Genomic DNA, 27,460 nt, shown 5'->3' on the forward strand with positions numbered 1-27,460 from the left:
ACAAATAACATTACCTGATGGTAAACTAATCAAGTAAATGTTATTTGTTAAGAACAAATAAGAACAAATTTGAACAAATAAAGAGTTAAGAACAAATTAAAAGTTCTTTAAATTGGTAAAGAATGAACATTCTTCACTCTTTCAGATCTCCATTACAAAACATGTTTTTTTGGGGAACCAAAAATTGTCACGGGAAGGTTCTTAAATATTGATAAATAAGACTTTACATAAAATTTAAATGTTATTTACCATTTAATAGCTTATCCCACTCTTTTAGAAATATGGTTCTTTTGGGAATCTAATTTGCAAATTATGTAGTAAACAAAAAAATTACAAAAATGGAGATACTTGTTTTAATTGGACACTGAGGATACATTTAATACAATAGCTCATTTAGGGAACCAAAGTGGCAAAGAACCTTTATCTCATGTAAAGTTTTTTTTTTTTATTACAAAGCGGTGATTACATAAAGTAAAAATGTTCTTTACCACTTCGAAGGTACTTTACACTCACTCAAGTGAAAATTCTATAACTGTGTAAAATGTTAAATGTTTTGTAAATGTTTTACCAAAAGTGTCTAGTAATAGTAGTTCTTTAAAGGTTCTTTAAAGAACTGACACATTCTCCACACACACACTCACTTTCACAAAATGTCTCAAAAAACTATTGCATCACTCAAAAAACCCTTTGAAGCACTTTTCCTTTAAAATTTGACTAAAACCAAAAAAAAAATCATTAAATATTTTTACATGAGAAATCCAAAACTCCACCGCAAATCAAAAGAGCTTCTAGACCAGGGCCAATGTACACATCTTTATTTTTAAAGACAGGTTACATTATTGAAAATACAAAATTCCACAGTTCCTCTCTGAGGACGAGACCGACTACATATATACACAACGAGCCCAAAAATACTCTTCACATAAAAATACTCTGTCCTTAATCCACAGAAGATTAAACACACAATGTTTAACGTTATTTCGCAGCAGCTGAAAAGGCCACTATTCTGTGCCGTTATTATTATATCATTTAAAATTAAAACCAGTTTTATCGACACAGAAGCAGGAATTAATAAGGCTTATCAATAAATCAAATACAGTTCATCACAGAGCTGCTTCAATGCAAACAATAATAATACAAAAACATAACCAAAACACATTTAGTTCACATTTAATGAAAAAATAAATTCATGAGAACGTGCTGCATGTCGAATGCTGCATACGGTATCAAAAATGAACTAATCGATCCCACTTTATATTAGGCGTGTCTAATAACTGTGTAATTACATATTAATAATGCAGACGACCCAAAAACAATGCAACTACGGGAGAAGTAGATGAATTACAGTAGTAGAAGCTTGTGTAATTACAATGTTCATTAACTCATGTAATTACAATTATGTAAAAACATCTGTAACAAGAGTTAATTATAAATATGTAATATGATGGAGTCAGGTTTTGACTCCTGTATCCACTTGGGCTGTGGCAAAAATTTATGATATGCATGTGTGTTACAATAAAGGGGTCACAATTCAATACAACACATTATTACTGCAATACTGTAAGCTACACAATGTACTGTAATTGTTTACAATTTTAACCTACATTTTAAGAAAACTGTGTGGGCGGAGTTTAAGCACAACCCAAAATGATGAAAATGTCAGACACCAATGTTTACATCTAAACTAATAATTAACTATCAATACGGTGTTTTTAAAAATCCAGTATTGCACAATAGAATACAAAATATTGATAGTTTAATATATAGTTTAATTAATATACACTTCTCCAGAAGTTACACAGTCGCTGTCTGTAATAACTGTTCAGTTACATGTTAATAATATAGATATAACAGACTGGTGATGTATTCACTTTTAGGGATAAATTACAGTACTACAACTTAACAGTATTAACTGGCATTAAGTTTTGACTTATATAATTGCACAAGTATATCTCATCCCCTATTGGAAAACATTATATAATATTATATATGGTTATAGACATAGTTATAAAATGAGGGTGGATGTATAAATTAAACCTTTTAACAACATTTTTGATAAAGGCTATTTAAATCTTAATAAAAGAATTGTATTATTGTGCCAATTGCTTAAAAATAGCTATTATTCACAAGAATATTCTGTGACTAATTCACTGATAAAATCATGATTATATTCTTTAAAATGCTTGTAGTGTAGACAGAGAGAGACAGAGAGAGAGATAAAGAAGAAAGAGGAGGAGAGAGAGACAGAGAGAGAGAGTGATAGAAAAAAGAAAAAGAAAGAGAGAAAGAAAGAGAAAGAGAGAGAGAGATAAAGAAGAAAGAGGGGGAGAGAGAGAAAGAGAGGGAAAAAAGAAAAAGAGAGAAAAAAAAAAGAGAGAGAAAGAGATAAAGAAGAAAGAGGGGGAGAGAGAGAGAGAGAGAGAAAAAGAAAGAGAGAAAGAAAGAGAGAAAGAAAGAGAGAGAAAGAGATAAAGAAGAAAGAGAAAGAGAGAGAAAGAGGGAGAGAGAGCACAAACTTCAGCATAAATAAAGTAAGTGTTGTATTGTTTTATCGCTAAATAAAACTGATAATGCCTTAATAATGATTAATTTGCCTTAAGAAAATTAACATGTTAAAGTGTCCCGATTAAATGCATGAGTTAACGTGTTAAAACTATATGTCTATTGTGCATTTGTAACAGTGACTACATATTAGTTACATTGTTATTACATGGTAGTTAATATGTAACTACACAGTTATTAGATTGACAATATAAAAAGTGGGACCAAAAAGTTTTCCAGTATCTTAATCATAATGTGAAATTCCCAACTCTCAAAAAAACACAAAAAAAAAAAAACAAAACAAAACAAAACATACACTGTTGGTAGTGATTATGGATGTTACATAACATGTTATGAACTTCAGGTATCAGGTAAAATGGCTTGAAATCCTGACCTCTGTTATCACAGTAAAATAAAAAGGTTATGATCTGGTATTAAAACAGTATTATCACACTGTGCATTATTAAAGTATTTGAACAAAAATCCCAGCTCAAATCTGGCTTCCTTTTCATTTCAACATAAAAAGATTCTCAATTCTCATCAGTCTTGCTCCTTACAAGACGCACTTAAAAAAAAAAAGAAGCTCTTTCCATTTCAATAATTTAAACTGTGCTCTCAGTGAAATATCACTTCAATAATACAATATATCAACATTTACAAGCTTATCTCTGCACTCAGCTGCACGGTCGCTGTGACAGGGCTCAAAATATGTTAAATGCCACAAGCAATGATGTCGCCGAGTGCCCTGGTGGGAAACATTAGGGCACAGAAATCCAAATCAATCACAGCGAGCTGTGCAACTATTCACAAAATGCTTTAAAGCACGAGAGCCTGAGGAAATAACGATTAGCGCAAGGACACAATGTGACTGAACCACATAAGCTGTAATAGTGATAAAAAATTGACTCCATTATGCTCAAACTACCGGAAGGTCGAGTGCTCCGACATGGATTTGAGAAGAGCACCACACATATCACCATGTAAACCCAATTACCTTTCACACCTGCAGTTTTAAACCAGTTAAATCAAGACTCTGGTTCACTTTCAATAGAAGCAACTAGTTTGGGCAGGTGTGAACACAGTAATCACACACTAATACGGATTAAAACAACAGCACTGACACCATTGAGAGGAGTCAGGTCCCAAATAAACTGTTGTGCAGTTTGTTTGTAGTGAAAACGAGAAGAGTTTTCATACCTGCACCTTTAATCTGGTTTAATTGAACATATTCATTGCATTCAGATGTGGATTAAAACAACAGCACTGAGACGCTTGAGACGAGGTGGTCTTGGTCTGGTCCCAAATAAACATAGAAGAAGTGGTGTGTTTGTGGGTCAATAGTTTGTTATTAAACTTGGGACATTTTCACACCTGCATTTTGACTTTAATCCAGTTTAATCAGACTACGGTTTGTTAATGTTTATGTCACTTGGTGTGATTTGAAAGGGCAGGTGTGAACACAGTAATCAAACTCGGACGCAGATTAAACAACTGCACAAAGTAAGACCCCAGAGAGGAGGTGGTCTTGGGCTAGTCTTAAACGAACTCTGAAGCGGTTTGTTTGTGATGAGAACATAATGGGTGTTTTTTAAACTTTGTGCTCTGGTAAATTTTTTGCGTTCACTCTTGAAACAATTTATTTGGGTGGGTGTGAACACAGTAATCGCAACTGGATATAGATTTAAACAACCGCATCAAGACACTTGAGAGGAGGTGGTCTTGGCCTAGCCCCAAAAGAACAACAAATCATAGGTGGAAAAACACCCCTAAGGTGGTCCAATGGTGCAAGCTGGTTACTCTAATGGCATTTTCACACCTGTGGTGGGTTTCTATGGTCCAAAGGTTCTTTGCACCAAGATGATCCTAAAACGGTCGAGGGAGCTTCACACTTAGCACTCTCTCTCTCACTCCGTGTAACAATGTTTTTCATGCTGAGATGCTTTTGAGAAACTGGCCCCAGGTGTTTGGTTTGGTTTCACACAGGTAAAAACCTAACCGCAGCAAAATGTGCACCAATAAACCACGCAAGCATATTGTCTCCTCTGATTGGTCAGAGCTGTCTGGCACGGGAGCAAGACAGTAAATATAGTGAGACCACAAGCAGGTCTCAGTCTGGTTATTTTGATCTGCATCGAAGTGCGATTACTGTATTCACACCTGCTCAATCAAACCACACCAAGGATATAAACGATCCAGAGTTCATTTGAACCAGATCAAATATTGCTGCTATAAAAAAAAAAGGTCATACATCTATTTCTGGTAAAGCTGCATTCACACTGACAGATGAAAAGCCACTAACATCTTCCCAAGTTTGTCTTGTGTGTGTGTGTTAAAGGTCCCTCGTGTTGAAGCAGTTACCATGTGAACGCAGGATTATAGATAGGGGATGCACCAAATATTTGAAAACAATTGGCTGAAAACGGCAAAAACAGATCTTTTAGGGTTCAGTCAAATAAGTGAAAAGACCAAACAAATTAGTCAAAATCAATTAGTTAAGAGAAATATGACTTAAAGTCATATTGCAGTGTTTCCTCTAGTTTTAGGATTTCCAGGCTGCTTTGCACCATTTTTAATCACTTATCACCTTTTGCTATCAGTTTACTCAGCTAATTAGTTAACTACCACTTCACAATCTGTCTGTTTCCCTTTCGAAAGATATAAACTGTACAGGACTTGGACAGTAGTGTCAGATTACACTTTCACTCACTCAGTCATGAGACTTGGACTGCACTACTGAGGTAAATTTCGGACTAAAATAGCACTGCTGTGGCAGCAAGCTAGATATAGCTATAAGTAAATATGTGACTAGGACAGCACTGCTAAATTAAATTCAGAGTAAGAATAGTTGCACTGCTGATGCAGACGTACTGTATTGTGCTTTGTTGCTATGCCTGCAGGGATATTAAAAATGCTTAATGTTAAATGTTTTTGTTAAATTACTTATGGAACTTATGGAATTAATTTATGTATTAAAAGTTGCAAATTTAATAAATCCCTACGGGAAACGGGTTTTTTAGTATTCAGCCTTCAGACAAATGTATTTGTTCAATTTCAGCCTAAAGATTTCATTTCGGTGCGTCCTTAGTTGTACAGTGTAATTGAAGGACAAAGGGCATTGAATGGCAGTGATTCAAGGGTTAACAGGTAAGCTGGCTCCCGTACGTTATGTGGAATAGTAATGGAATGAACTTGTAAACATGTTTGGAAATATATATATCTTACATCACATACAAATATGGGGTCAGTGTGACTTTTTGAGTGTGGTATAGTCAATCAAACCCATCCTCAAATATTGGGAAAACACTGCTTCGTTAAAAATGCTTTATAAACAACCTCATCATACATAATATGGTAATAAAAATAGAATTCTTTGACGTTAGTAGTCTGATTTTTGTTGTTGTTTTTTTCTCTTATTTTTCTATTAATGAAATGTTTTACTAATAGTTTTTTCCTTTCACACATATTTACCTTTCTACTTGTACAAAGTTGCACAAGTCCTTCAACTTACAGCTAGACGCTAGAAAGTGTTAAACTTAAAAATCATCAAGTTTAAAATCAGGAGTCTCTTCACAGCAAATATAACAAAATAGAACCAAAAACAGGACTTACGGTAAACAAATAAATAAAATAATGAATAAAGTTTCCTTCAAACTCTGGCAGGAGTTCCTATAATACAATCGCTCACATCTCTTTTAGAAGAGTTTCGTAAACCAGTAAATCATTAAAGCGTTAAATCAGAGAAACAGTGAAGCAGCGTCGGCTCGCCTGCTATACGTAGGGGCGATGGCTTTTGATCTTCCACCGTTTGGATCGGACGCGGAAGAAGAAGAACATGAGCATGAGGAACACGCAAGAAAAGGCGTAGAGCAGCACACACAGGCTCATATCCAGGCTGGAGAAGCCCAGGAACGAGACCCCGAGCCTGGGGTCCTTCTGGACTCCCGAGCCTCCGTCTCCAGCTCCGTCGAGGTCAGTCTGTTTCTGGTGTTTAGGAGCGCCGTCGGCAGATGGCTTGGGTCCCTGTATGTGAAGATTGGACGGGGTTGCAGCTATGGCTTCATTAGGAGCGGGAGGGCCTGGGCGGGGGCGGCTGTCGCTGATGTATTTGGGGGAGATGTTGGCGGCACCGTAGTGTTGTTTGAGGAAAACCAGCACCATGTCTTCGTTCCACACGTGAAGACCTTCCCGCTCTTCGTGGCATGTGGGGCAAAGGTCAGGGGTGGGCCACTGAGTTTTAGGAAACATGGGGTCTTCACTCATTGATCCTATAGAGAATTTAAAAAAACAACAATGATCACACTTAACCATGCATACACCAATAAGCCATAACATTAGTACCACCTGCCAGAGTAGGTTCACTTTAGCCCTATCTGGACGGGATTAGTTTCTCAGGGGGGACGTCTGTGAAAAATATTCCACACCTCTACTAGGGGTGTTCCATATTGTATCGTACGCCATAATATTTCCAACGTTTTTGAATATTGTGAATGATATTATACACTAAAATATCGTGCCATATCACGCACCCCTAATTATCACACAGGGTACCACTTTTTTTTTTTTTGCTGTTTTTAGCAAACGAAAATTCACACTGTTCTCATTTCCCATTATATATCTACTAGACAGAGGTTATATCTGTCCGGTATCATTTATTATACTCTAATCCTGGAGATTTGGAGATTTTTGGAGTTACAAATCTGATAAAATTTTTGTATTTTTTTTTTTATATCTCAGTTAGGGGTGTGCCATATCATATTGTATACAATAATAAAATTGAATTTTTATTTTGTTGCAGCAGTGTATTCTTGAAATAATGTTTTTAATCCAGTGTTTTATCATATCGCCAAAATTATCGTTATCGCGAAAATACCATGAAACATTGTGATATTATTTTAGGGCCATATCACCCACCCCTAACTTCTACTCAGTGATAAAACTCTTGCATCCAGATTGCAATTAAAAAAACAGGAGGAGTATTGATTTTTTTTTTTTTTTTTGTCTTTTTCGGTCACGTAAGATTGCATTCAGTAGCTCCTCCATTTCCACTTGCTGTTGTGTTTACATGGATCTCCGTGGAAACGCGCACCCAAAGTGTAATAACGTTGCATGACAGTAGACAAATAGCTATTTTATTAAACGTACACAGAGATGTGGATCCGGACGGACCACAGAGTTCAGAGAAAAACAGTAGGTTATTCAGCCTGTAATTTTCTCAGAGGTCATCTGAGATGAACACAAACATGGTCGTTCTAGACAGGAATAAAATCACAGAGGACCCCCCACCCCCATAAAAGAGAAAATAACCCCAGGACCCTCTGAGAAACTAATCTCGTCCGGATAGGAATTTATGACCACCACAAAACTTCTGAAAGAATTCTGTGTACCTGGTATCTGGTACAAGGAGTAACATACATTAGCAGCACTCATGGATTAAATCAATGAGGCTTAAGTGCCCATGACTCTCCAGATGCCAGCTGTCCTTTCTCTGACCATTCTCTGACCATTCTCCCACACGACCGGCATGAAGTTTTGGAGATATTTTGACACAGTTGTCCAACAATCACTGGGCCTGTCACAATAACTCTCTTTTTTGGCAATATGTTACCTCAAATATAATTGTGATAAGCAGCATGGCGATTACCGTTTAATGGTTATATTACAACACATTAATTTTTAAATAACAGCAATATAATCTGAACAAACATCCTTATCATAATATGCAGAGAATATATTTTTCATTATATATGTTTATACATATATATAATAAAATAGATTACAGCAAACAATTCCATAGTTACTTCAAACTCTGTTTCATTCTTTTATCTTACCTGCCAGCCTGGCATTAACCTGGTTATGCCTCCTCCACAGCCAGAGCACGGCCTCGTCCAAAGACTTCACCTGGCTTATGGACTCCTGTGCCATCTCCTCAAAGTGCTTGCCACATTCACGGCAGCCAAAGAAAGTCCCAATGTAGCGGCGCATTGTCTGAAGCACCGCCAGCGGATCATCCTCCAGCGCTGGGAAAGAGAAAGAGGGATGGGTCACCAGGAGGAAAATTAGAGCTTTGGCTTAACGCAATCAGAACACACAATCCCTTAAGTCCCCTTCAAACGAGCAGACTCGTTCCAGAAAACAGCTGAGGTGCTACATAACTGTGAATAACTGTGAGTGAGAAAGAAGCAGAATAGTGTTTCCACAAAAAAAAAAAAAAAAAATCACACAAAGCAATCCAGACTGTTCTCATACTACCTTCCATCTCTTACTACCTTTAAGAAACTCTAAAAACATGCTTTCCTTCCCTATCCCACTTTTACCCCTTTACACCTCCTAAAATATTTTTTTTGTTTTATTATTTGTAATACGCTCTGGATGAAAGTGTCCGCCGCACTGTAATGTAAAACAAGAGGAAAATCTTTGCCTTGGCACCGAATTAAGTCTGTTTTACATGAATTTGGATTTTTCTAAACACTACTCAACTATTTTAGTTAGGTGAACATTTGTGAGTATATTGGACTTTAGCCTGCATATATACACTGTTAAAACAGGCTATGTGGGTTAAACTGCTAGCTGACTGTGCCCTGACTTACTGGAGCACTCAGGGTTTCCTAAATGTAGCGCTGCTGCTAACCGTGCTAAAATACCAGAAACCTAAGCTTACTGTATATAAACAGAACCATTTACTATTCACCCAAATATACTGTTTTTAAGAGATAGATCGGTGTAGATTAACTTCCAGCACTTGTTTGACTTCTAAAGAAAAAGTATTTTTATTATTACAGTTTTGCTTGCACCAGAAGTGGCATAAAGTTATCCAAAAGCAGTGTGTAAGACTGGTGGAGGAGAACATGCCATGAAAATGTGATTAAAAACCAGGATTATTCCATTATTAATATTGATTTCTGAACTCTTAAAACTTGATGAATATGAACTTGTTTTCTTCGCATTATCTGAGGTCTGAAAGCTCTGCATCTTTTTTGTTATTTCTGTCATTTCTCATTTTCTGCAAATAAATGTCCTAAATGGTAATACTTTAATTTGGAATTTAAGAGAAATGTTGTCTGTGGTTTATAGAATAAAACAATAATGTTCATTTTACTTAAACATAAACCTATAAATAGAAAAAATAGAGAAACTGAAGTGGTCTCAATTTTTTACAGAGCTGTATATATTGTTTGTGTTATTTTTACTAAAACCAATGTAGTATGTTGTACTTGAGAAAAATAATTTGGTAAATAAAATAAATAAGTTCAGGTTAATGTTTATACTAAATATATATTTAAAAATAATAATATATTAACTTAAAATGTATTAGGTAATCGGTTACAAAAAAAAATGAGTTTAGTGAACTTATTGGGTTTTACAGTGCAAGCATTTCATCTAATACAGCACAGCAAAGTCTTCTGCTTAATACATAACGGAAAACCTGAGGCGTCTTAGTCACTTGTTGAGTAAAGAAGCTGAGAGCAGTTGGCTGTGGGTACCGGTGTTGGCGAGAGCGTCTGGCCGGCTGGCAGCCTGCACGGTGAGCACGTGGAACAGAGTCCAGAGGGAGCAAGGATATCCTCTCAGAGCCACGCTGCTGCCCTGGCAGCCCACCCACTGCACATGCTCACTCAGGTACAACCCAGAGATCTGGCACAAAACAGCACAGTTCAACAGTTACTAAACCACTGTCATATACAGCATCATTTAATACAGATATCTCCTAAAACCTGAGCACAATAGTCAAGCACACTATTATGAAGAACAAGAGTAAGACTAGGAGGAAGAAAAATAAGAATGATAAGCAGCAGGGGTGTGCCATATTATAGGGTATGCAATAATATCAATTAAACTTATTTAATATATTACAGTAGTGTATTTTTGAAATAATTCTTTTTATAATTTATTTAATGAAATGTTTTGCCACATTGCCGAGAATATTGTTATCGCAAAAATACATTTGAAAAATGCTATAAAATGGAAAGGGTAGGGGCAGCCGTTTGGGAGGGGCACTGGGTGATGTATGGGTTTAGAGGCAAGGAAAAAGGGAAAGGTGATTGGATGAGATGCAGCAGCGTGCCTCTGATAGCGGTGAGACCCAGATGCTTGGATGCCAGATGCACTGTTGGTGATATTATTGATTAAATCATTTGCATATAATGATGTATCTGCGTACCGAAGTACACGGACACATCATCAACGCCTATAGCACAGTTGAACTTGAGAGAGCGCTGCACAGTTGGAAATGACCAAAATAAGTGTTTTTTTTTTTTTAAGGTTAGAAAAGGTTTTTAAGCAGGACTGTATGTTTTATAACTTCAAAAGAAACACATTACTAAGTAAACACATATTTAAAAACAGGGATTTTTTTTACAATTGAACAATCCTGAGGTAGTTCATGTCTATAAATTAAACTCAAGGACTTCACAGATTATTGTGCTGCATTGGTTTTAAACTGGTTGATTAATTTCTGTGTGGGCTGCAGACAGTTGTGTGGTGGGTTTAGTGGGCCGAAGTTAGAAGGTTTTTTTGGAGGGTTGGGAACTCATTGTTTCCAGAATGAAATGAAACGAAACATGTCCTCAATTTTCTGATGGTTAAAACAAATAAATACAAGCAACAACAAAAGAAAAATGAACAGAAAAAAACATCTCACCCGCATTTTATTGTCAGCCAGGTCCAGGATGGCATCGTAAGGGATCTTCTCCAGCGGTAAACTGACCAGCCACTCCAGCAGAGTCTCCAAAAGCTTTACCACAGACTGGCGCCCAGGAAACAGCTGCAAGCAGAAAAGCAACACGGCGCGATAAGAGACGGCATGCCAGTAATTCACACAATAGAGAATGACATCGTGTCTCAGGATTTACAGCTCCTACCTTGGCCACCACTGTGACAAAGTCTTTGAAGGTTTTCAGCTCCTCTCCTTCCAAGGTCTTGTGAGTTGCCAGCTCCACTCTCAAAAGATAATGCAAGCCAGACTCCAGGTCCACCATGTACACTTTAGACCTAATAAGATTAAAAAATACAGTTTAGTTCATGACAATCAGGCTATCTGCACATTTTAATGCTAAAATGTAATGACTTTTAAGACCTGCGTAATACCTCTATCAAAAAATTACAAACTAGGTGATATTATACAAAAACGTTTTGCTGAATTGAAATAAAGAAATTCAGTCAATCTTAGGGAACATTACTGACACTATATTAGCAAAAATAATTTAGAATAACTATCAAATAAACATAAAAGTGCACTGTTAAGAGAACTTAACAAAACAGCCTTTTAATTACTCACTACTTTTCCAAAAGCACTGGCAGAATAATTGGCATGTTCTATTTGCTCTATTTGCATTTTAAGAACATGCTAATACTCAATGGTATATAAAAAATAATAAGCAAACAAAAACATGATTAAAATTATATTTTAATTATATTTTAACTGGCTTGAATGGCACATCAATTAATAAACCATTCACATGCCTATGTACAATATGATTAGCTTTAATTCAAATGAATATATTAAAATAAAAAATGAATAAGAAGAACAAAAAAGCCTTTGATTATATTTAAATGTTTTGCAGTCAATCTTGTTTTTATTTCATGGTTATTTAAACATGCAACTTGCTTACATTTTTCACATTCCTTACTTTTCCTCAGTTATAAGTTAATGCCTCCGCAACTAAAATTCCAAACATTTAAGACATTTTTAGACCTTGAATATGTACAAATTTAATTTATGACTTTTTAAGACTTTTCATGGGCCTGCAGGTACCTTGAAAAAATGTTTAAAATTATATTTAAAAAAGGTATCTAAAAAATTTGTTACATTGTATAAAGTAGTTTAATATGTTCTGTCATCATCATCTATGTAGGCTGTGCCTCCCTATCCTTGACACTGGTTGGTTTGTACAATGTTACGAATTTTGCCTCCCTGACAGATTCTGCAACCATTTGAGTGAAGGTGTGTCCTACAGCAGAATGAGCACAGCAGATTTCCCTCAGATTCCTTTTATTAGGGGGTTAATCTACAGTTACAGAAGACATGGACATCACCAGCATAATCTTGTATGCCTATACTGCTGCAGGACGCACATGCATGCAAAGGGGACATAACACTCGTTCTTTTTATTCTTATGCTGATGAAAGTATGATGAGCAATAGTCTCAACTTCCATTAATTTGTCCAAAAAAATCCAAACCAGGAAAAGCCAGGTTTGAAAACCAGGTTTTCACACTGCAGACAAACTGGATCATGCCTCAGTTGTTTCAGATCATTATTTTCATTCTACCCAACTGAAAATGGCAAAAAAGTCCAGACCAAACAAGGCAAGTGTAAAAATACTCTAAGTCTTTCAAGCCTCTTTCTAGCCTCCTTCAGGGTTGTGGTATCTTTCCTCTTGTAATTTTAAAGTGTAAAAGTTTTTCAGTTCAGTTCATCTGCATTTGTCAGCTCTGTGATTTCCGTCACCATACAAATATAGGTGTTATTTTGGCGGCTTACACTTACCTGGTTTACATGCAGCTGTGAGTTTGAAATAAATGTTTTTTTGTTATCACATAAAAAGCACTTTTCAATTCTATAAAACAATAAAACAGAATCTCACTTACTTATCAAACTCTTTCCACACTTCGTTGGAGCCCTGGCCTTTATTGGCTATCTGCGAAGGCTGCTGGACTGAAGTCGCCTGCTTCCTGTGCACTCCAGGAAGAAGTTTGAGGAAAGAGGAGTAGAAAAAGCGTAGCCTCTTCTGCCTGTGAGCACATCAGGAGACATTTGATAACCTTGTATCTGTCAACTCAAATCAACTAAACTCAAGTCAAGTAAGGTAAACTAAACTCGAGTCAGATAAAATAAAAAAACAACAACAAAAAAACAAATCTAAACTCAAGTCAAATAAACTAAAGTCAAGTCAAGTAAGGTAAACTAAACTCGAGTCAGATAAAATAAAAAAACAACAACAAAAAAACAAATCTAAACTCAAGTCAAATAAACTAAAGTCAAGTCAAGTCAGATCAGGTAAAGTCAAATCAACTAAACTCAATTAAACTAAATTTTAGTCTGATCAAGTCAAGTCAACTAAACTAAACTCGAGTCAAGTAAGATCATTTAAATCAAGTCAAGTAAAGTCAACTAAACTCAGTCAAATCTAGTCAACTCAAGGAAAGTCAAGTCAACTAAATGTAAGTCAGTCAATCTAAACTTAAGTAAGGTCAAGTTAGATAATCTAAACTCAAGTCAAGTCAAATCAAGTCAAGACAACTACACGCAAGTCAAGTAAACACTCAAGTAAACTGAACTAGACTAAACTCAGATCAATTTAACTAAATTAAACTCAAGTCAACTACACCCAAGTTGTCAAGTCGGGTTAATTCAACTGAACTCAAGTCAAGTCAAATCAACTAAACTCAAGTCAAGTTGAGTCAACCAAATGCATGTCACGAAACACTGTTGTCTCTGGTGCACTATTGGTAAAATATGGTACAACAGTGCAAGGACAATAAACAAGAAAGGGTTTATAGAAAAACGTGCCAAAATAAAATAAATACAAAAGATTCAAATATGCGCTTGTGCATTTGCACGTGTTAATGAAGTCTGGGTGATTAAGGTGCAAACAAAGTTTGCTCTTTCTTTGGTATAATTTGAATCTAGCAATTGTTTTTTTTATACTGTGTTTAAATATCATAATGAATGCACCAATTAAATGCCCAAACTTACTTTGAATAAGATGTCATGGGACATGAAATAGTATCACATCTTAAGACTTAATTATGCTGCACTGACCTGTGGGATATGCATGTATATGTATTGAATATAAAAATGATTTCTGCTGTGTTGAATGCTTATCTGTTTCTGCATGGACAGTTCTAGCCAGATGCCACAATTCACAATTTACAATCTTCACTGCACTGTCCACTGCTCAGTCACAAGATAACACCTCACAACTTACACAGGTGAGTGCAAGCCCAAGCTGCGCCCTGAGGTAAAACTTTTGGCGCTTTTGGCAACTGGTATGTTTGTCAATGTACAAATAAAAAATTTAATTGTGTATTAATATAAACAATTACTCTCTAAACCAAGTAATCAATTCTCAACATCCTATGTAAACACAATGCTGCAGTGCTACTGCATTAAAATATATAAATGTTTAATACATAATACACACACAGAAACAGACACACAGCAGCACAATGTAGATTTGAGTTGAGCTGCAAGCCCTACATACAACTGCAGCAGAGCACTATTTATACTGTTTGCACACTGGCATCACAGCCCCTCAAAATAAATCTGAATAGCCAGTCTGAAGGGAGCTGAATTACTTACACTTCCATGACTGCATGTGTTCCATTGGGGTGGAAGAGGTAGGCTGTGGGGACTGTAGAGATGCCCAGCTTCTCCATGAGGAGCTTTTCTGAGTTCAGGGCTCTCTTCACCACCACACCCTGATATGGCATTAGGTCCAGTATTACCTATTTAAAGGGAGAACATCAAAACATAAACAATAAATTGCTCTGATTATTAGTTTTTAAACACTAAACAACAGTTTTATATCTACATTTTTCACATCCACTACAGGCAAAAACATATTAGGGCTGCAACGATTAGTCGATTAAATCAACAATGTTGATTATTTAAATTACACTACTGACTACAAATTTCATTGTTGACCACTTGTTACTAACAGTACCGATGTTTTACCAAGTGCTGGGGACAGAAACACAATGGGAGATGGGTAAATGGTTCACTCACACAGTTTATACTCAACTTATTCTGTCTCTCTAAAAGTTGCCAAACACAACAGATTACATATTTACTCACTAAATTGCAGTATTTTCCACATTTAAACAACATCCAGACATTTAAATGCCTTCTAAAATCTAAAGTTAAGCTGTTTCTATCATTTTTAGAGGTGGAGTATAGGCATTAATAACTATTTACTAACTGAAAAAATGATCAGCAGATTAGTCATCCACCAAAATAAATCATTAGTTGTAGCCCTAGAACATATTGTGAGTTTTTCCTGCTTTTGTTGCTGGAGTAACTCTCTGTCCATAGAAGATTTTTAATATATTCAAAAAAAAAATTGTTGTGAATCTAACTGAATTAAAAAGAACAAACTGTAACAAATGTCAAAAAAAAAAATAATAATAATAATAAATCGCCACCCCACCGCATCATTCCGAACTTATTCCAAAAGTACTGGATGGAGCACCATCATTCCAGAGAACACAGATACACTGCTTCACAGCTCAATACTGGAGGCTTTATACTGTTCTAGTCCAGTCCTAGTACCTAGTCCTATTCTATTGGCAGTACTTCTCTGAAAGAACAAGAACAAGCTGTGAATACAGAGCTCCCCCAGCAGTCACAAATTGTCACTTTGAGCCACATCTAAAAAAGGACAGGCTTTACGCATGCATTTCTGGACAAGCTGTCAGATACAGAAACGTCACCAAAAAACGAACACCAAAACCATGTGGACTCAGTAAAGCAGTACAGCGTTATATACAATATGGCTTCTTCAACATGCTAAGGCCAGAGAAGCAAAAATACAGAGGCTATTGTTCCTATTACAGGTTGATGGAACAATGGCAATGCAACTTCAGCTTAAGCTTTTATTTTAAGATAATAATGATACATTGGGGCTGCACGATGAAAAAATGCAACAAAAAAAATGCTACTGCAATATTTTAAAATTGAAGTAAAATGAATTAAGAGACCACTTCAGTTTCTGAATCAGTTTCTCTGATTTTGCTATTTATAGGTATATGTTTGAGAAAAATGAACATTGTTGTTTTATTCCATAAACTACACTGTTCCCACATTCTAAATAAAAATATTGTAATTTAGAGCATTTATTTGCAGTAAATGAGAAATAGCTGAAACAACAAAAAGATGCAGAGCTTTCAGACCTCAAATAACGCAAAGAAAACAAGTTCATATTCATAAAGTTATGAGAGTTCAAAAGTCAGTATTTGGTGGAATAACCCTGGTTTTCAATCACAGTTTTTTATGCATCTTGGCATGTTCTCCTCCACCAGTCTTACACACTGCTTTTGGATAACTTTGTCACTCCTGACTGTAAGATTTGTATTTTGCCCACATTTTTTTTAAATGTCTAAACTGCTGAAAACAAAAGTGAGTATATACCCCTAAGTGAAAATGGCCAAATTGTTACCAAAGTGTCCATATTGTTTTGTGTGGCCAATATTATTTTTAAGAACTGCCTTATCTCTAGAGCTTTACAGGTTACCACTGGAATACGGGCATCTTAAAATCATAAAGCAAGTTGTAGCATGTCTTACTTTATTTGCCTTACGTGAGATTGCACAGCACATCGTGGGATATGACTATTACACATGCGCACAGATTTGTAATGTAATGAGGAGAATGCTGAAATATATAGAATATAGAATACAGAATGTGCCTGTTTGAATGCAGTGACACCTGAAATGCTTCACTGCATTTGTGCACCCCTAAACTACACAAACGTTGCTTTAATGTTAGACACAAAAAAAGGATTTCAGAATTGTTGTTTCTTTTTCGTCTGCTGTTACACAAAAAAACCTCCCAGTGTCATTGTCATACCTCTCTTCCTACGTAGGAGTCTCCGTCCTCTATGATTACGGCAGTATAGTGCTCTGATTTTTGGCCCATCAAGGACAGAATGTCCTCGGTCCTGTGAAAAGCCCACAGAGGAACAATAACGGATGACAGTCTCTCTTTGTTGCTGAAGTTTGAAGTAATGTGCTGAATGTTAAAACTGCAGCAAGAACAGAGGCAGACGAGGGGACCCAAAGATCCCCAGCTATCCAAGCGGAAGTTAGCAAAGTAGTGGGTAAAGCCATGCATAAATAATTCAGCCCTTCTGTGTTCTGCTCGATGTGCTTATGAACAAACCTGGCAGGTTCCAGGGGAGGGCAGCTGGCAGGCCAGTCTTGCCTGGTGTGGTTCTGGAGAAAGTTTACCATCAGCTGTCGGACTGTCTGCAGCTCTCGATCGGCACCTGTCAACCACAAACCAACAGAAATCTAAATTTAATAATAATAATAATAATAATATTAGTTAACCATTTTAAAAAATCTGAAACAAATAATCCAAAATTAAATTATAGATTAAATCATAAAATGTACCTCTGTATGTCTTTCCAATATCAGCCGTTGTGACGTGTGCTTTAAAGTACTGGAAAACAAGAACAAAATATATTAAAACAAATATTAAAAGCATTTACTTTCTTTATATGCAAGTAAAAGCAGTCTCAGTTTTCATAAAGCATTCTACAATTATGTAACAGACTTCTACTGGGTCTACAATAGAGAGCTTCAGATGCAATTTAGTATTTCTGGAAATTGATTGATCTGCATTAAATAAAATTATTATTCGTTTTAAACTCCACCAGAATAAACCCGTTACTGTTACATTTCTGAAAGGTCAAATTCCAGAATTCCTATGTGGTATCTACAGTATGCAAAGAGAGCCAATTGAGGTCTAAAACTGGTTAGGCCCTAAACGTTTTATGTCTTGAGGAGCTTAATTTTTAATTTTGGTGATTGGGTGAGAGCCAAAAAAATAAATTAATTAATTAATAATAAAAAAAAAAGTTCTAAAAATGAAAAAAAATTACAACACTTTACTTGGATGGTCCATTATAGATGCATCATACATGCTCAAATTACTTTCAACAAATATTCAAATAATATTAAACTAAATGTCTATTAAATAGAACTGAACTCTTAGCTGAATTTACATGATTCTCAATGCTTATGCTAACCTTAACCCTCACCTTAAATAAAACTTAAAACATAACCCTAAATACATACATTTAACCCTAAGCCAAAATCTTAATGAGTAAGGTTAGGGTATAGACACATATACAAAGCATCAACAAAGAACCATACAAATAAAATGCTACCAAAATTTTAAACAAGCTTTAGCCCAGAGAAGACAGCATTGTTTCTGAATTGTGTTTACATACAGCTTCTTCTTTGTGAGGTACAGCTCTAACCTGCATTAGTGGATAGCAACACAGTGAATGGTGTTCGTAAACAATGATTTCTGGAAGTGTTACTGAGCCCATGCAGTGATTTCCAGTACAGAATCAGTACAGCCTGTTGTTAATGCAGTGCAACCTGAGGGCCCGAAGATCCAGAGCACCAAAATTCAATACTAACTCAGTATTTGGTGTGGCCACCATTATTTCTCAGCACTGCCTTAACCTTCGTGGGCATGCAGTTTACTACTAGAGCTTCACCTTGCTGTCCTCCACATTCCATTTAAGGATGCCCCACAGATGCTCAATAGGGTTTATGATCATCTTGTAGGTGGGTTTGTGGTTGTTATGTTGCAATGCTGGACTGTGGCTTGAGTATGTCACAGTACACATTTTTGGCACATTACGGTTTCCTCAATAAACTATACCTCCCAATTATGACACTCCCACCACCATGCTTAACAGTAGAAAAGACACACCTTGCTGCCACCACACACGGTTGCCAATATGTACTCACATGTCAGATATTGTATATTATATACTGGGCAAGGGGTTTTTTAAAAAAAAAAAAAAAAAAAAAAAAAAAAAAAAAAAAAGGTAAATTATGTTCCCTTAAGGCGTCTTTAAATCTGATGTTCGCTGTTCAACACTTGTAAGTAGCCTAACACACATCCGTTTGAGACTTTGTGTTACACGGCTTCTGAGAAAAATGCCCCAGTTTTGTGGCTTCATTTTTCCTGATACTACACATGTTTAATATGGTGGAGTGAATTATTTAATTTAAGTCTGATTAAAACATGCCTTAAAACATCTATCATATAGTATAATATCATACCCGGAATGTGGGGTAGAAGTGGATGCTGAACTCTTTACATATGTCGAAGTTCTTCTCGTGTGCGCAATCCAGAACTCCGATACGGATGGCCTGAGACCAGTCTGTGGAAGGAAAGAAAGAAAAGAAAGAAAAGAAAGAGAGAGAGAGAGAGAGAGATTAGACTTGAGATAAATCATAAAACATGCTGCTTTCTTGACCTCCTTAAGACATTACTTATGGCTGCATGATATATCATTTAAGCATCGTCATCATGATGTGCGCATGTGCAATAGTCACATCACAGGAGGTGTGAGATCACCTATGGCAATTAAATCAAACACAAACTGTTGCAATATTTTGATTCTTGACACAAGAAGTAGATACACAGAGCTGTCTCTGCGTCTGTGTGAGTGACAGGCTGCTGCTGCCTGAGATGGCCAGCACAGTTTTGCGCAGACATTTCAAGTTACAGCTGAATTTACGATTTTAATCCCAGACAAAAAAACTGTTAAAACCTTTTGAAACGTCATTTAAATGCCTGATTAAAGGGACGATTACTGTTGTTTTGCTTTTTTCCGGGTTTTAAGGCGCTCGGCGCTGACTCAGCCCTTGATCGGTCCAGATGTGAGACAGCAGGTGAATGGAGCGGAGCTGGTGACCTGCACTGTTTAATATTGCGATATGTATCGTCGAAAACAATATCCCCAGACAAGTCCCCATGAAGGCAGTTTTGCCTGACAAAGTACATACCACTGCCGCTGTGCCCGTTTAAGAACAGGCCTGAGAAGAAACTGTGCTTGTGGTACTGTTTCTAAAGGGGTTGTGGTGTAATCCATAATGCTCTGCTTCAGTATGTCACAGTACATTTTGGCATTCATGGTTTTCTCAATGAACAGTATGGCCTCTCTATAGCTGGCAAATTGCAACTTACACAGTTCATCCAAACCATGACACTCCCACCACCATGCTTGACAGTAGGCAAGACAAATACTGTTGTCTGTACTCCTTACCTGTTGGCCGCCATACATGCTTGCCACCACAAACACACATTTGTGATTAAATACTGTATTTATTTTATTTATTTATTTATACTGTACAAAATGCTACATAACTTTTCTTTAAGACCTGAGCCCCATCTGTGAGGCTTAAGTTAAATCCTTAAACATGCTGCTTTTTGACCTCCTAAAGGCATCATTGAATTCAGGCGTTTCTCAAGTCCCCATAAAGGCAGTTTTGCATGACAAAGTACACGCCACCGCCTCTGTGCCTCTTTAAGAACAGGCCTGAGCAGAAACTGAAGACAATAATCATAGTGTTTAATGATAGTGCATCGGCTGTGTCATAATTACAGGTTGGGTCTATATGTTCAGCCTGGACTGTGTAATCTTTAAATATATAAAAGTAGAACTGAATCAACATGTGGTTTAACACACTAAAAAAACTATGCAATAAAAAAAAAACACAACACAAAAGTTAAAAAGAACAGATGGGGTGTGGAGAGATGAGAGAACCCCTGGGAATATCCTCTGAGGCAGTGGGTGGTTTGTGTGTGAAATCCTGTGAAATTTAGAAGAAGAAAAGGTGGGGGTAAAGAGAGAGAGAGACAAGATTGGCGATCATCCACCCCTCCCTGTCTCCTGGGTTTATTCTTCACCTGCTGGAGGGGTCTCACAGCGCTTCTGGTCTTGTGGGGGAATGCACGCCAGGGTCAGGGGGGGACAATAGGGCCACGCAACCCCTATTGTGAGAGTAACAGCTGGTAGGCGGCCACTCACGAGCCACCCAGCTGGCAGCTTGTTGAGGCTTAACGTATTCAACAGCACACGCGGTTGCACGCCATCAGTTACCGAAAGGCCAAATCCTGCTTTTCTTACTGTTTCCTCTTCTCAGAGAATTTAGCACAGGCTACATTCCAACACATTCAGTTTCAGATCCTTAAATAGTACATTAAAGTTGAAGGTACAGCCTTTATTAAGGAATAATGTGCATATTGCAGTAGGGGTGGACGACATGGGCCTTAAAAAATGATATTTTATTTAGGTTATTTTTATCATTATTATAATTATAATTATTATTATTATTAGTAGTAGTAGTAGTAGTATTATGTAATTATGATATTCTTGGTGATGTTGGGGGAAAACACTAAAAATTTTGTTAATATAAAAAAATATATACTGTTAATATATACATTAAATTACATGTTTATTTAAAAAAAAAACTTGCTCAAATTAGATTTTTTTGCTCACATTGGATTTAGCCATCTTGACAGTTCACATTCACAAATGTAAGTTACCTGTATCTGTGTGTAATGTGAATGAATCTGTCCCTGAAACGTCTCACATGCCTTCTTCACCAACAACAACAAAAAACTCATTTGAGAGATGACTCAGAGCTTTATAAAGGGAAATAGATGTGTTTGTTAGCAGCTCATATGAGGAGCATCTTTTGCTGGAGTGGAGAAACAGCAAACAGCTGGTCTGAAGTACATGCTCAGGTCAAGCAGGTGGAAAAAAGGCCAGGTGGTTTGCTTTTGCTGTTTTTGCACCAAGAGAGGTGTGTGTCTGAGAGAGAAGCATGTATCGCAGCATAAAAGCAAAAAGACGCATGATTTGACCGTTCACATTCATGTCGCATTTCCATTGATCGGATATGTATTTAGGACCACATATGAAAGTGACTCAAATCTGATTTAAAAAATCTGGATTTGGCATGTTCACACAGCCAAGAAAAGTGCTCCTTAAAAAATATCTGCTGATTAAAGCAACAATCTGTACATTTAGTGTATGTGGGGATTTAGAGACCCCTCTGGTAAGAAAGTGTAATTGCACAGAGGATGTCAGAGAGTACTTTTAATGCAGGTTAATGCTAATACTAATAACATACAACAAACCTACCAGACCACACTGTTTTTAGAGTGATAAACAGACAGGCATTGTGGTTGTGCCAGAACACTGATATCAATAATTAGAATATTTTGTCCCCTGCTAACTTAGAAACAATACAACTCTAAAAAAATTAAAAAATCAGCTGCTTTAAAAAGGACATAATTTCTTACTCAGTCACAGACACAGTGTATTTGTGTCACAGGGTCTTCTAATCAGACTTCTCTAAAGCACTTAATTTTTTATGTATAAAATGCTTTCCACTCAGGGAATAGAACCTGATGATTAAAGTGACAATCTGTAAATTTGGGGGATTTAGAGACCTCGCTGGTGAAAATGATTATTACACAGAACATGTGGAAGAGTACTTTAAATGCAGGTTACCAACAAACCTACCAAACTATAAACTGTATTTATAACATATTATTAGAGTATATTAGACATTGCAGAGCTGGCTGTGTCAGAACACTGATGCTAATAATTTGTATATTTTCCCCCTCCTCCTCCCGAAGACAAAATATTTTAGGAACTGCTGCTTTAAAAAGGACATAACTACCTACCCAGTCACAGACATGTATCTGTGAGTCATATGGCTGTTGACTTTTAATAAAGTGATTTCCCTAAAGCACTCTTTTTTTTATTTATGAATAATTCATAAAAAAAATATTTGGCATTAGTGATTTAGAGACACCTCTGGCAAGAATATGTAACTGCACATTCAGTATGTGAAAAGGTACTGTTATTGCAGGTTCCTGTAAATAAATTATTATATTGCTCATTTATGAAATTCTGTCAACAATGTAGAAAGCAATTATATCCAACAAACCTACCAGACCACTGTTCTTGTTTTTAGAATAAATATATTAGCTATAATAGGACACTGATAGCATTAATCAGAATATTATTTGGTCTTCTACCAACTCAAACAATACTGCTTTCCCTAACTAACCAAAGAGCTGCTGCTTAAAAGGCGTAATTTTTTATCCAGTCAAATGCACTTTGGATTTTATTAGACTTCCCTAAATACTTTTTTTTCTAAGGAAATCTGCCAAGAAGTTGGGAATCTCCCAGAAAAAGCAACAGAGAAGCATCCTAAATCCTAAAACATCAATTTCACATCCAGTCTTTAGCTTGCTTTAGCAACTCTGAGACACGTTGCTAATAGATTCATCCTTGTTTAGGCAGAATGTGTGAAACCGGAGACCTTTTCAGCATCATTACCCTCAGCTGCACCCAACACAAGCTGTTTACTGAGGGCAAGTCAGCCTGGCCGGTTCACACAGTGCTACACAGACACATGGCACTGTCTGACTCGACTGTAATCAGTAATACAGCAGTACAGTACTGGGCTTGCTCGAGGAGTCTAATAAGCGCAGAGGGGTGAGCCTCCTAATCCAATTACTCATCCAAGGGAGGGCATTCAGCAGACCTCAGCCTGTCCGAAGGTGGGCTTTCTCCTCTCTGCTTTCTCTCAGAGTGGCCATGGTCTCAGTAACCACTGGGTAAACTAGCAAACAAAGGGAGCGCTGAGCTTTCCACACATTTGTGTCTGGAGGGCGAGTCACAGTCACAGGTTTCACACTGGTTCCCTGGGAAACTGTGGTGTGATTCTGAAGAAGAGAGATCTGCAGTAGCTGGATACAGCCACACCTTTCAATTGGAGGAGGTTTGATTGATTACGGTAACTGCATTTAAAGCATTTAGAAGAGATTCTGCTAGAAAAATTCAGCTATTTCTATTTGACACCACAGTAACTTCCACCAAACATCTGAATGTCGAAAGCCGACTTTGAAACTTCTATACCAATTGATGAGGAAAGTAAGGGTGTAAAAGGTAGTATATGGAGTATAGGGCAGTATAGAGAGTGTAGGGGATATATAGTAATATAGGGTAGGATAGTGAGTATGTTAGTATAGGGGAATATATGGTAGTATAGACTTGTAAAAGGAATAGAGGTAGAATATGAAATATATAGACTAATATAGGGCACTTTAGGTTAGTATAGGGCACTATATGCATGTATAGGGCACTACAGGCAACTATAAAGCAAAGTATGTGTATTGGTAGTATAGGGCAGTAAAGAGATGTATAGGGCAGTAAAGAGATGTATAGGGCAGTTTAGGGTAGTATAGGACAGCATAAGGTGTGTATATATATATATATATATATATATATATATATATATATATATATATATATATATATATATATATATATATATATATATATATATATATATATATATATATTATGTATTCGGGAGTATAGGGACTATAGGGAGTATATGGTGTATTGGGGGAGCATAGGGCAGTATACAGTGTACAGGAAAGTATAGGGAGTGTAGGGAAATATATACTAGTATATGGTACTGTGGGAAGTATTGGGCAGTGTATGGAGGATAAAACTTGATTTCAGGTGAAACAACAAATAGGCAAGTGTCTGGATACTTTTATCCAATTTGTACTAATATTTTACTGATAATTACTGATAAACAAAGATGGAAAACAATAGCCATGACATGAGGTCAGCACATATTAGCAATTTGTGCCTGTCTGCCATCTGCAATCTACTAAAATAAAATGATGTATTTAGATTTAAGGACATTGACAAAACAAGATATATATTGTGAAAAAATGAAATAAATGATGCCAAAACTTACTAACTGTTAGCTAGAATAGACAATGTTGTACCAGCTTTGATATATACTGCATATAATGTGGAAAAAACATGCTGAAAGGACATTTGAATAATCTCAGCAGCCCATCGGAACCATCATGGAAAGCAACCTTAGCTAAGCAGCTGTTTAAACAAACCAGGTCTTATCACTTAAATGTGGAAAGTATTCAAGATCACAGGTGCTGGACAGAAACAGTTGAAGGACAACTGCAACTAAAAATACTGCTTAACACACAATAAATAAAACATGGGCTGTGTTCAAAACCACATAATTACACTGCACTATACATACCAGCAGGTGACTAGCTCAAGCTATGGGAAAACATATTTCTCCTAATATTCCAGGAGTGTTCCAATTTCTAACTCACTTATTACCAGTAAACAGTCAAATAACATATTTGTAATGCAGTTTTTCATATTTCTCTTAATTCAGAGATATTCTAGCAATAATAGCAATAGATCTACAGCTCTATAAAGTCTATAAAGCTCTATAAAGTCATTCTGACTAGTCATATAGGTAAGTTTACTAATTTTAGTCATGTTACCATTGATTTACTTGGTGCTTCACTGTTTCTTATCTATAATTACTTTAACAGAAATGTACAATTCCTTTCTTAAAAGTAGAAACAATAAATCCAGATATCTACACTGTAATTTGAGTCTTCTCCAGTAAAAACTGAGTAAAAACGAGGCTGAAAGAGCTTTTCATATTGAAATGCTGTCTAACACGTCAGACAACACATGGGCTGCGTTCAAAACCACAAAACACTACACTGCCCTAAACCCTCAAGGTATAATTAGCTAGGTTACTACTGCCACTGACTGCTGAGTTGGAAGGTACTGTATAGGTGCTGCACAAAAACTATATCTTTGAAAGTGAAATTAACTACTTTCAAGGCAATAAATCTTATTTTTATATGTGATATTTTTGGTTTTTTTTTTAAACTGTACTTAGCATTATGTTCATGTACGGTTATTTTGCTTACTTTAGTAATAATGATCTTAAATCAGTCTTATAATTGCAAAGCAAAATAAGCACAAATAGTCACCGGTCAAGTTATTCTGATTGTTGTGTCTTTTTTAAATCAAATTTTGCTTGATTGAAATTTGCTTAGCCAAGCTTAGCTGTAAAGTTGAACATAAATTATAGACTAGTATAGAGCACTACATGTTGTATTGGGTATTAGAGTGTATTCAGTAGTATAGAGCAGCATATGGTTGATTCGGTAGTGGAGGGAGTATATAGGAGTATTCGGTGCTATAGGGTAGTATATAGAGCAGTATATGGTGTATTGGGTAGTAGAGGGAGTATATAGTGTATTCAGTAGTATAGGGTATTATAGAGCAGTATATGGTGTATTGAGTGGTATAGGGAGTATATAGTGCATTCGGCAGTATAGGCAAGTATAGAGCAGTATATGGTGTATTGGATAGTACAGGAAACGTAAAGTAGTATAAGGCCCTATTGGCTAGCATGTGGCCCTATAGATTAATATAGGGCACTACTAATTAATATATGGCACTACGAGGTAATCTAGGGAACTATATATGTTAGTATAGGTCACAAAAGACTATTGTAGAACACTATAGGCTAGTGTAAGGCACTATATGTTAATATAGGGCACTATATAGGACATTATAGGCTAGTATAGGACAGTATATGGTGACTGGGTATAATTGAGAAGTATAGGCAGCATCAGAAGTTATTAGGATTCTTGCGTCCAAATTTACTCAAAAAAAAAAAAAAACATAGCATACTTTGTATATACCATTACGTAACCATACTTTATGATTGACTTAAGTTTTACTTACTACAAACATTATATACACTACCTAGTGTGGAAATGTGCGGTTTGGGACACAGCCAGGAACTTCAGTTTAAATCCCAGCTAACGCTAGGCTAGCTAACTTAGCTAACGCTAATTAACGTATGTAGCTAGTTGTAGAAACAGGTTTAATTATCCTAAAACTGATGTTTATTTTGTTCACAGCTGTAGAAAGCACACAGTTGACTTAAGTTTCTGGATAGGTAATAGTAACTAGCTAAGCTCACGAGCCCTAGCTTGCTTGCTCACTACATAGTCTATACTCAATCTAGGGCTACGTGCTTACTAGCTAGGAAGACATGTCTCACTGTTTAGTGCTCACTATAAATAAAGGCTAGCGAGTCAGAAAAGGAGAAACGCACAGAGTAACGGACCCCAGCTCCTACCTTTAACATCTCCAGCCAGCGCTTTCCAGGTGGGGGAGTACTGGATACAGTGTCCGCACCAGGAGGAGTAGAACTGGAGCAGCCAGGCTGTGGAGGAGTTCAGCAGGGTCTGCTTCAGGTTTTCGCTGGTTAAAATCACCACCGGGTCCTCCTCCGTGTACAGCCGGGTAGCCTGGCCGCACCGGAACGCGGCCGTTAAAATAGCGAGTTTCAGGTAGAGCAGGGCTGCCATTCGGACTGGGTTATAGCGGGAGCAGCCGGAGGAACGCAGCTCCAGCTCCATTAGCTACTAAAAGCTCCTACAGCTGCTACAGCTAACAGCGGCTCTGCGCTCACACTCCGCTCCGCTGCGCGTATGCAAACAACCA

At 36.7% G+C, this 27,460-nt stretch overlaps 1 protein-coding gene across 1 annotated transcript; it reads right to left on the reverse strand.

Annotated features, from left to right (window-relative positions):
• Positions 1–798: 798 nt before the first annotated feature.
• qsox2 (quiescin Q6 sulfhydryl oxidase 2) lies at positions 799–27,447 on the reverse strand. The gene is made up of 12 exons (XM_007243884.4): positions 27,093–27,447; positions 19,344–19,444; positions 17,652–17,700; positions 17,419–17,524; positions 17,107–17,197; positions 14,842–14,987; positions 13,128–13,271; positions 11,400–11,529; positions 11,180–11,302; positions 10,023–10,173; positions 8,370–8,558; positions 799–6,806 (listed from the first exon to the last, which is right to left on the reverse strand). The coding sequence occupies exons 1-12, from the start codon at positions 27,373–27,375 to the stop codon at positions 6,310–6,312; spliced, it is 2,010 nt and encodes a 669-aa protein (XP_007243946.3). The 5' UTR covers positions 27,376–27,447; the 3' UTR covers positions 799–6,309.
• Between the last annotated feature and the right edge of the window lie 13 nt (positions 27,448–27,460).

The sequence above is a fragment of the Astyanax mexicanus genome, chromosome 22, assembly GCF_023375975.1.
Source record: "Astyanax mexicanus isolate ESR-SI-001 chromosome 22, AstMex3_surface, whole genome shotgun sequence".
Lineage (NCBI taxonomy): Eukaryota > Metazoa > Chordata > Actinopteri > Characiformes > Acestrorhamphidae > Astyanax > Astyanax mexicanus.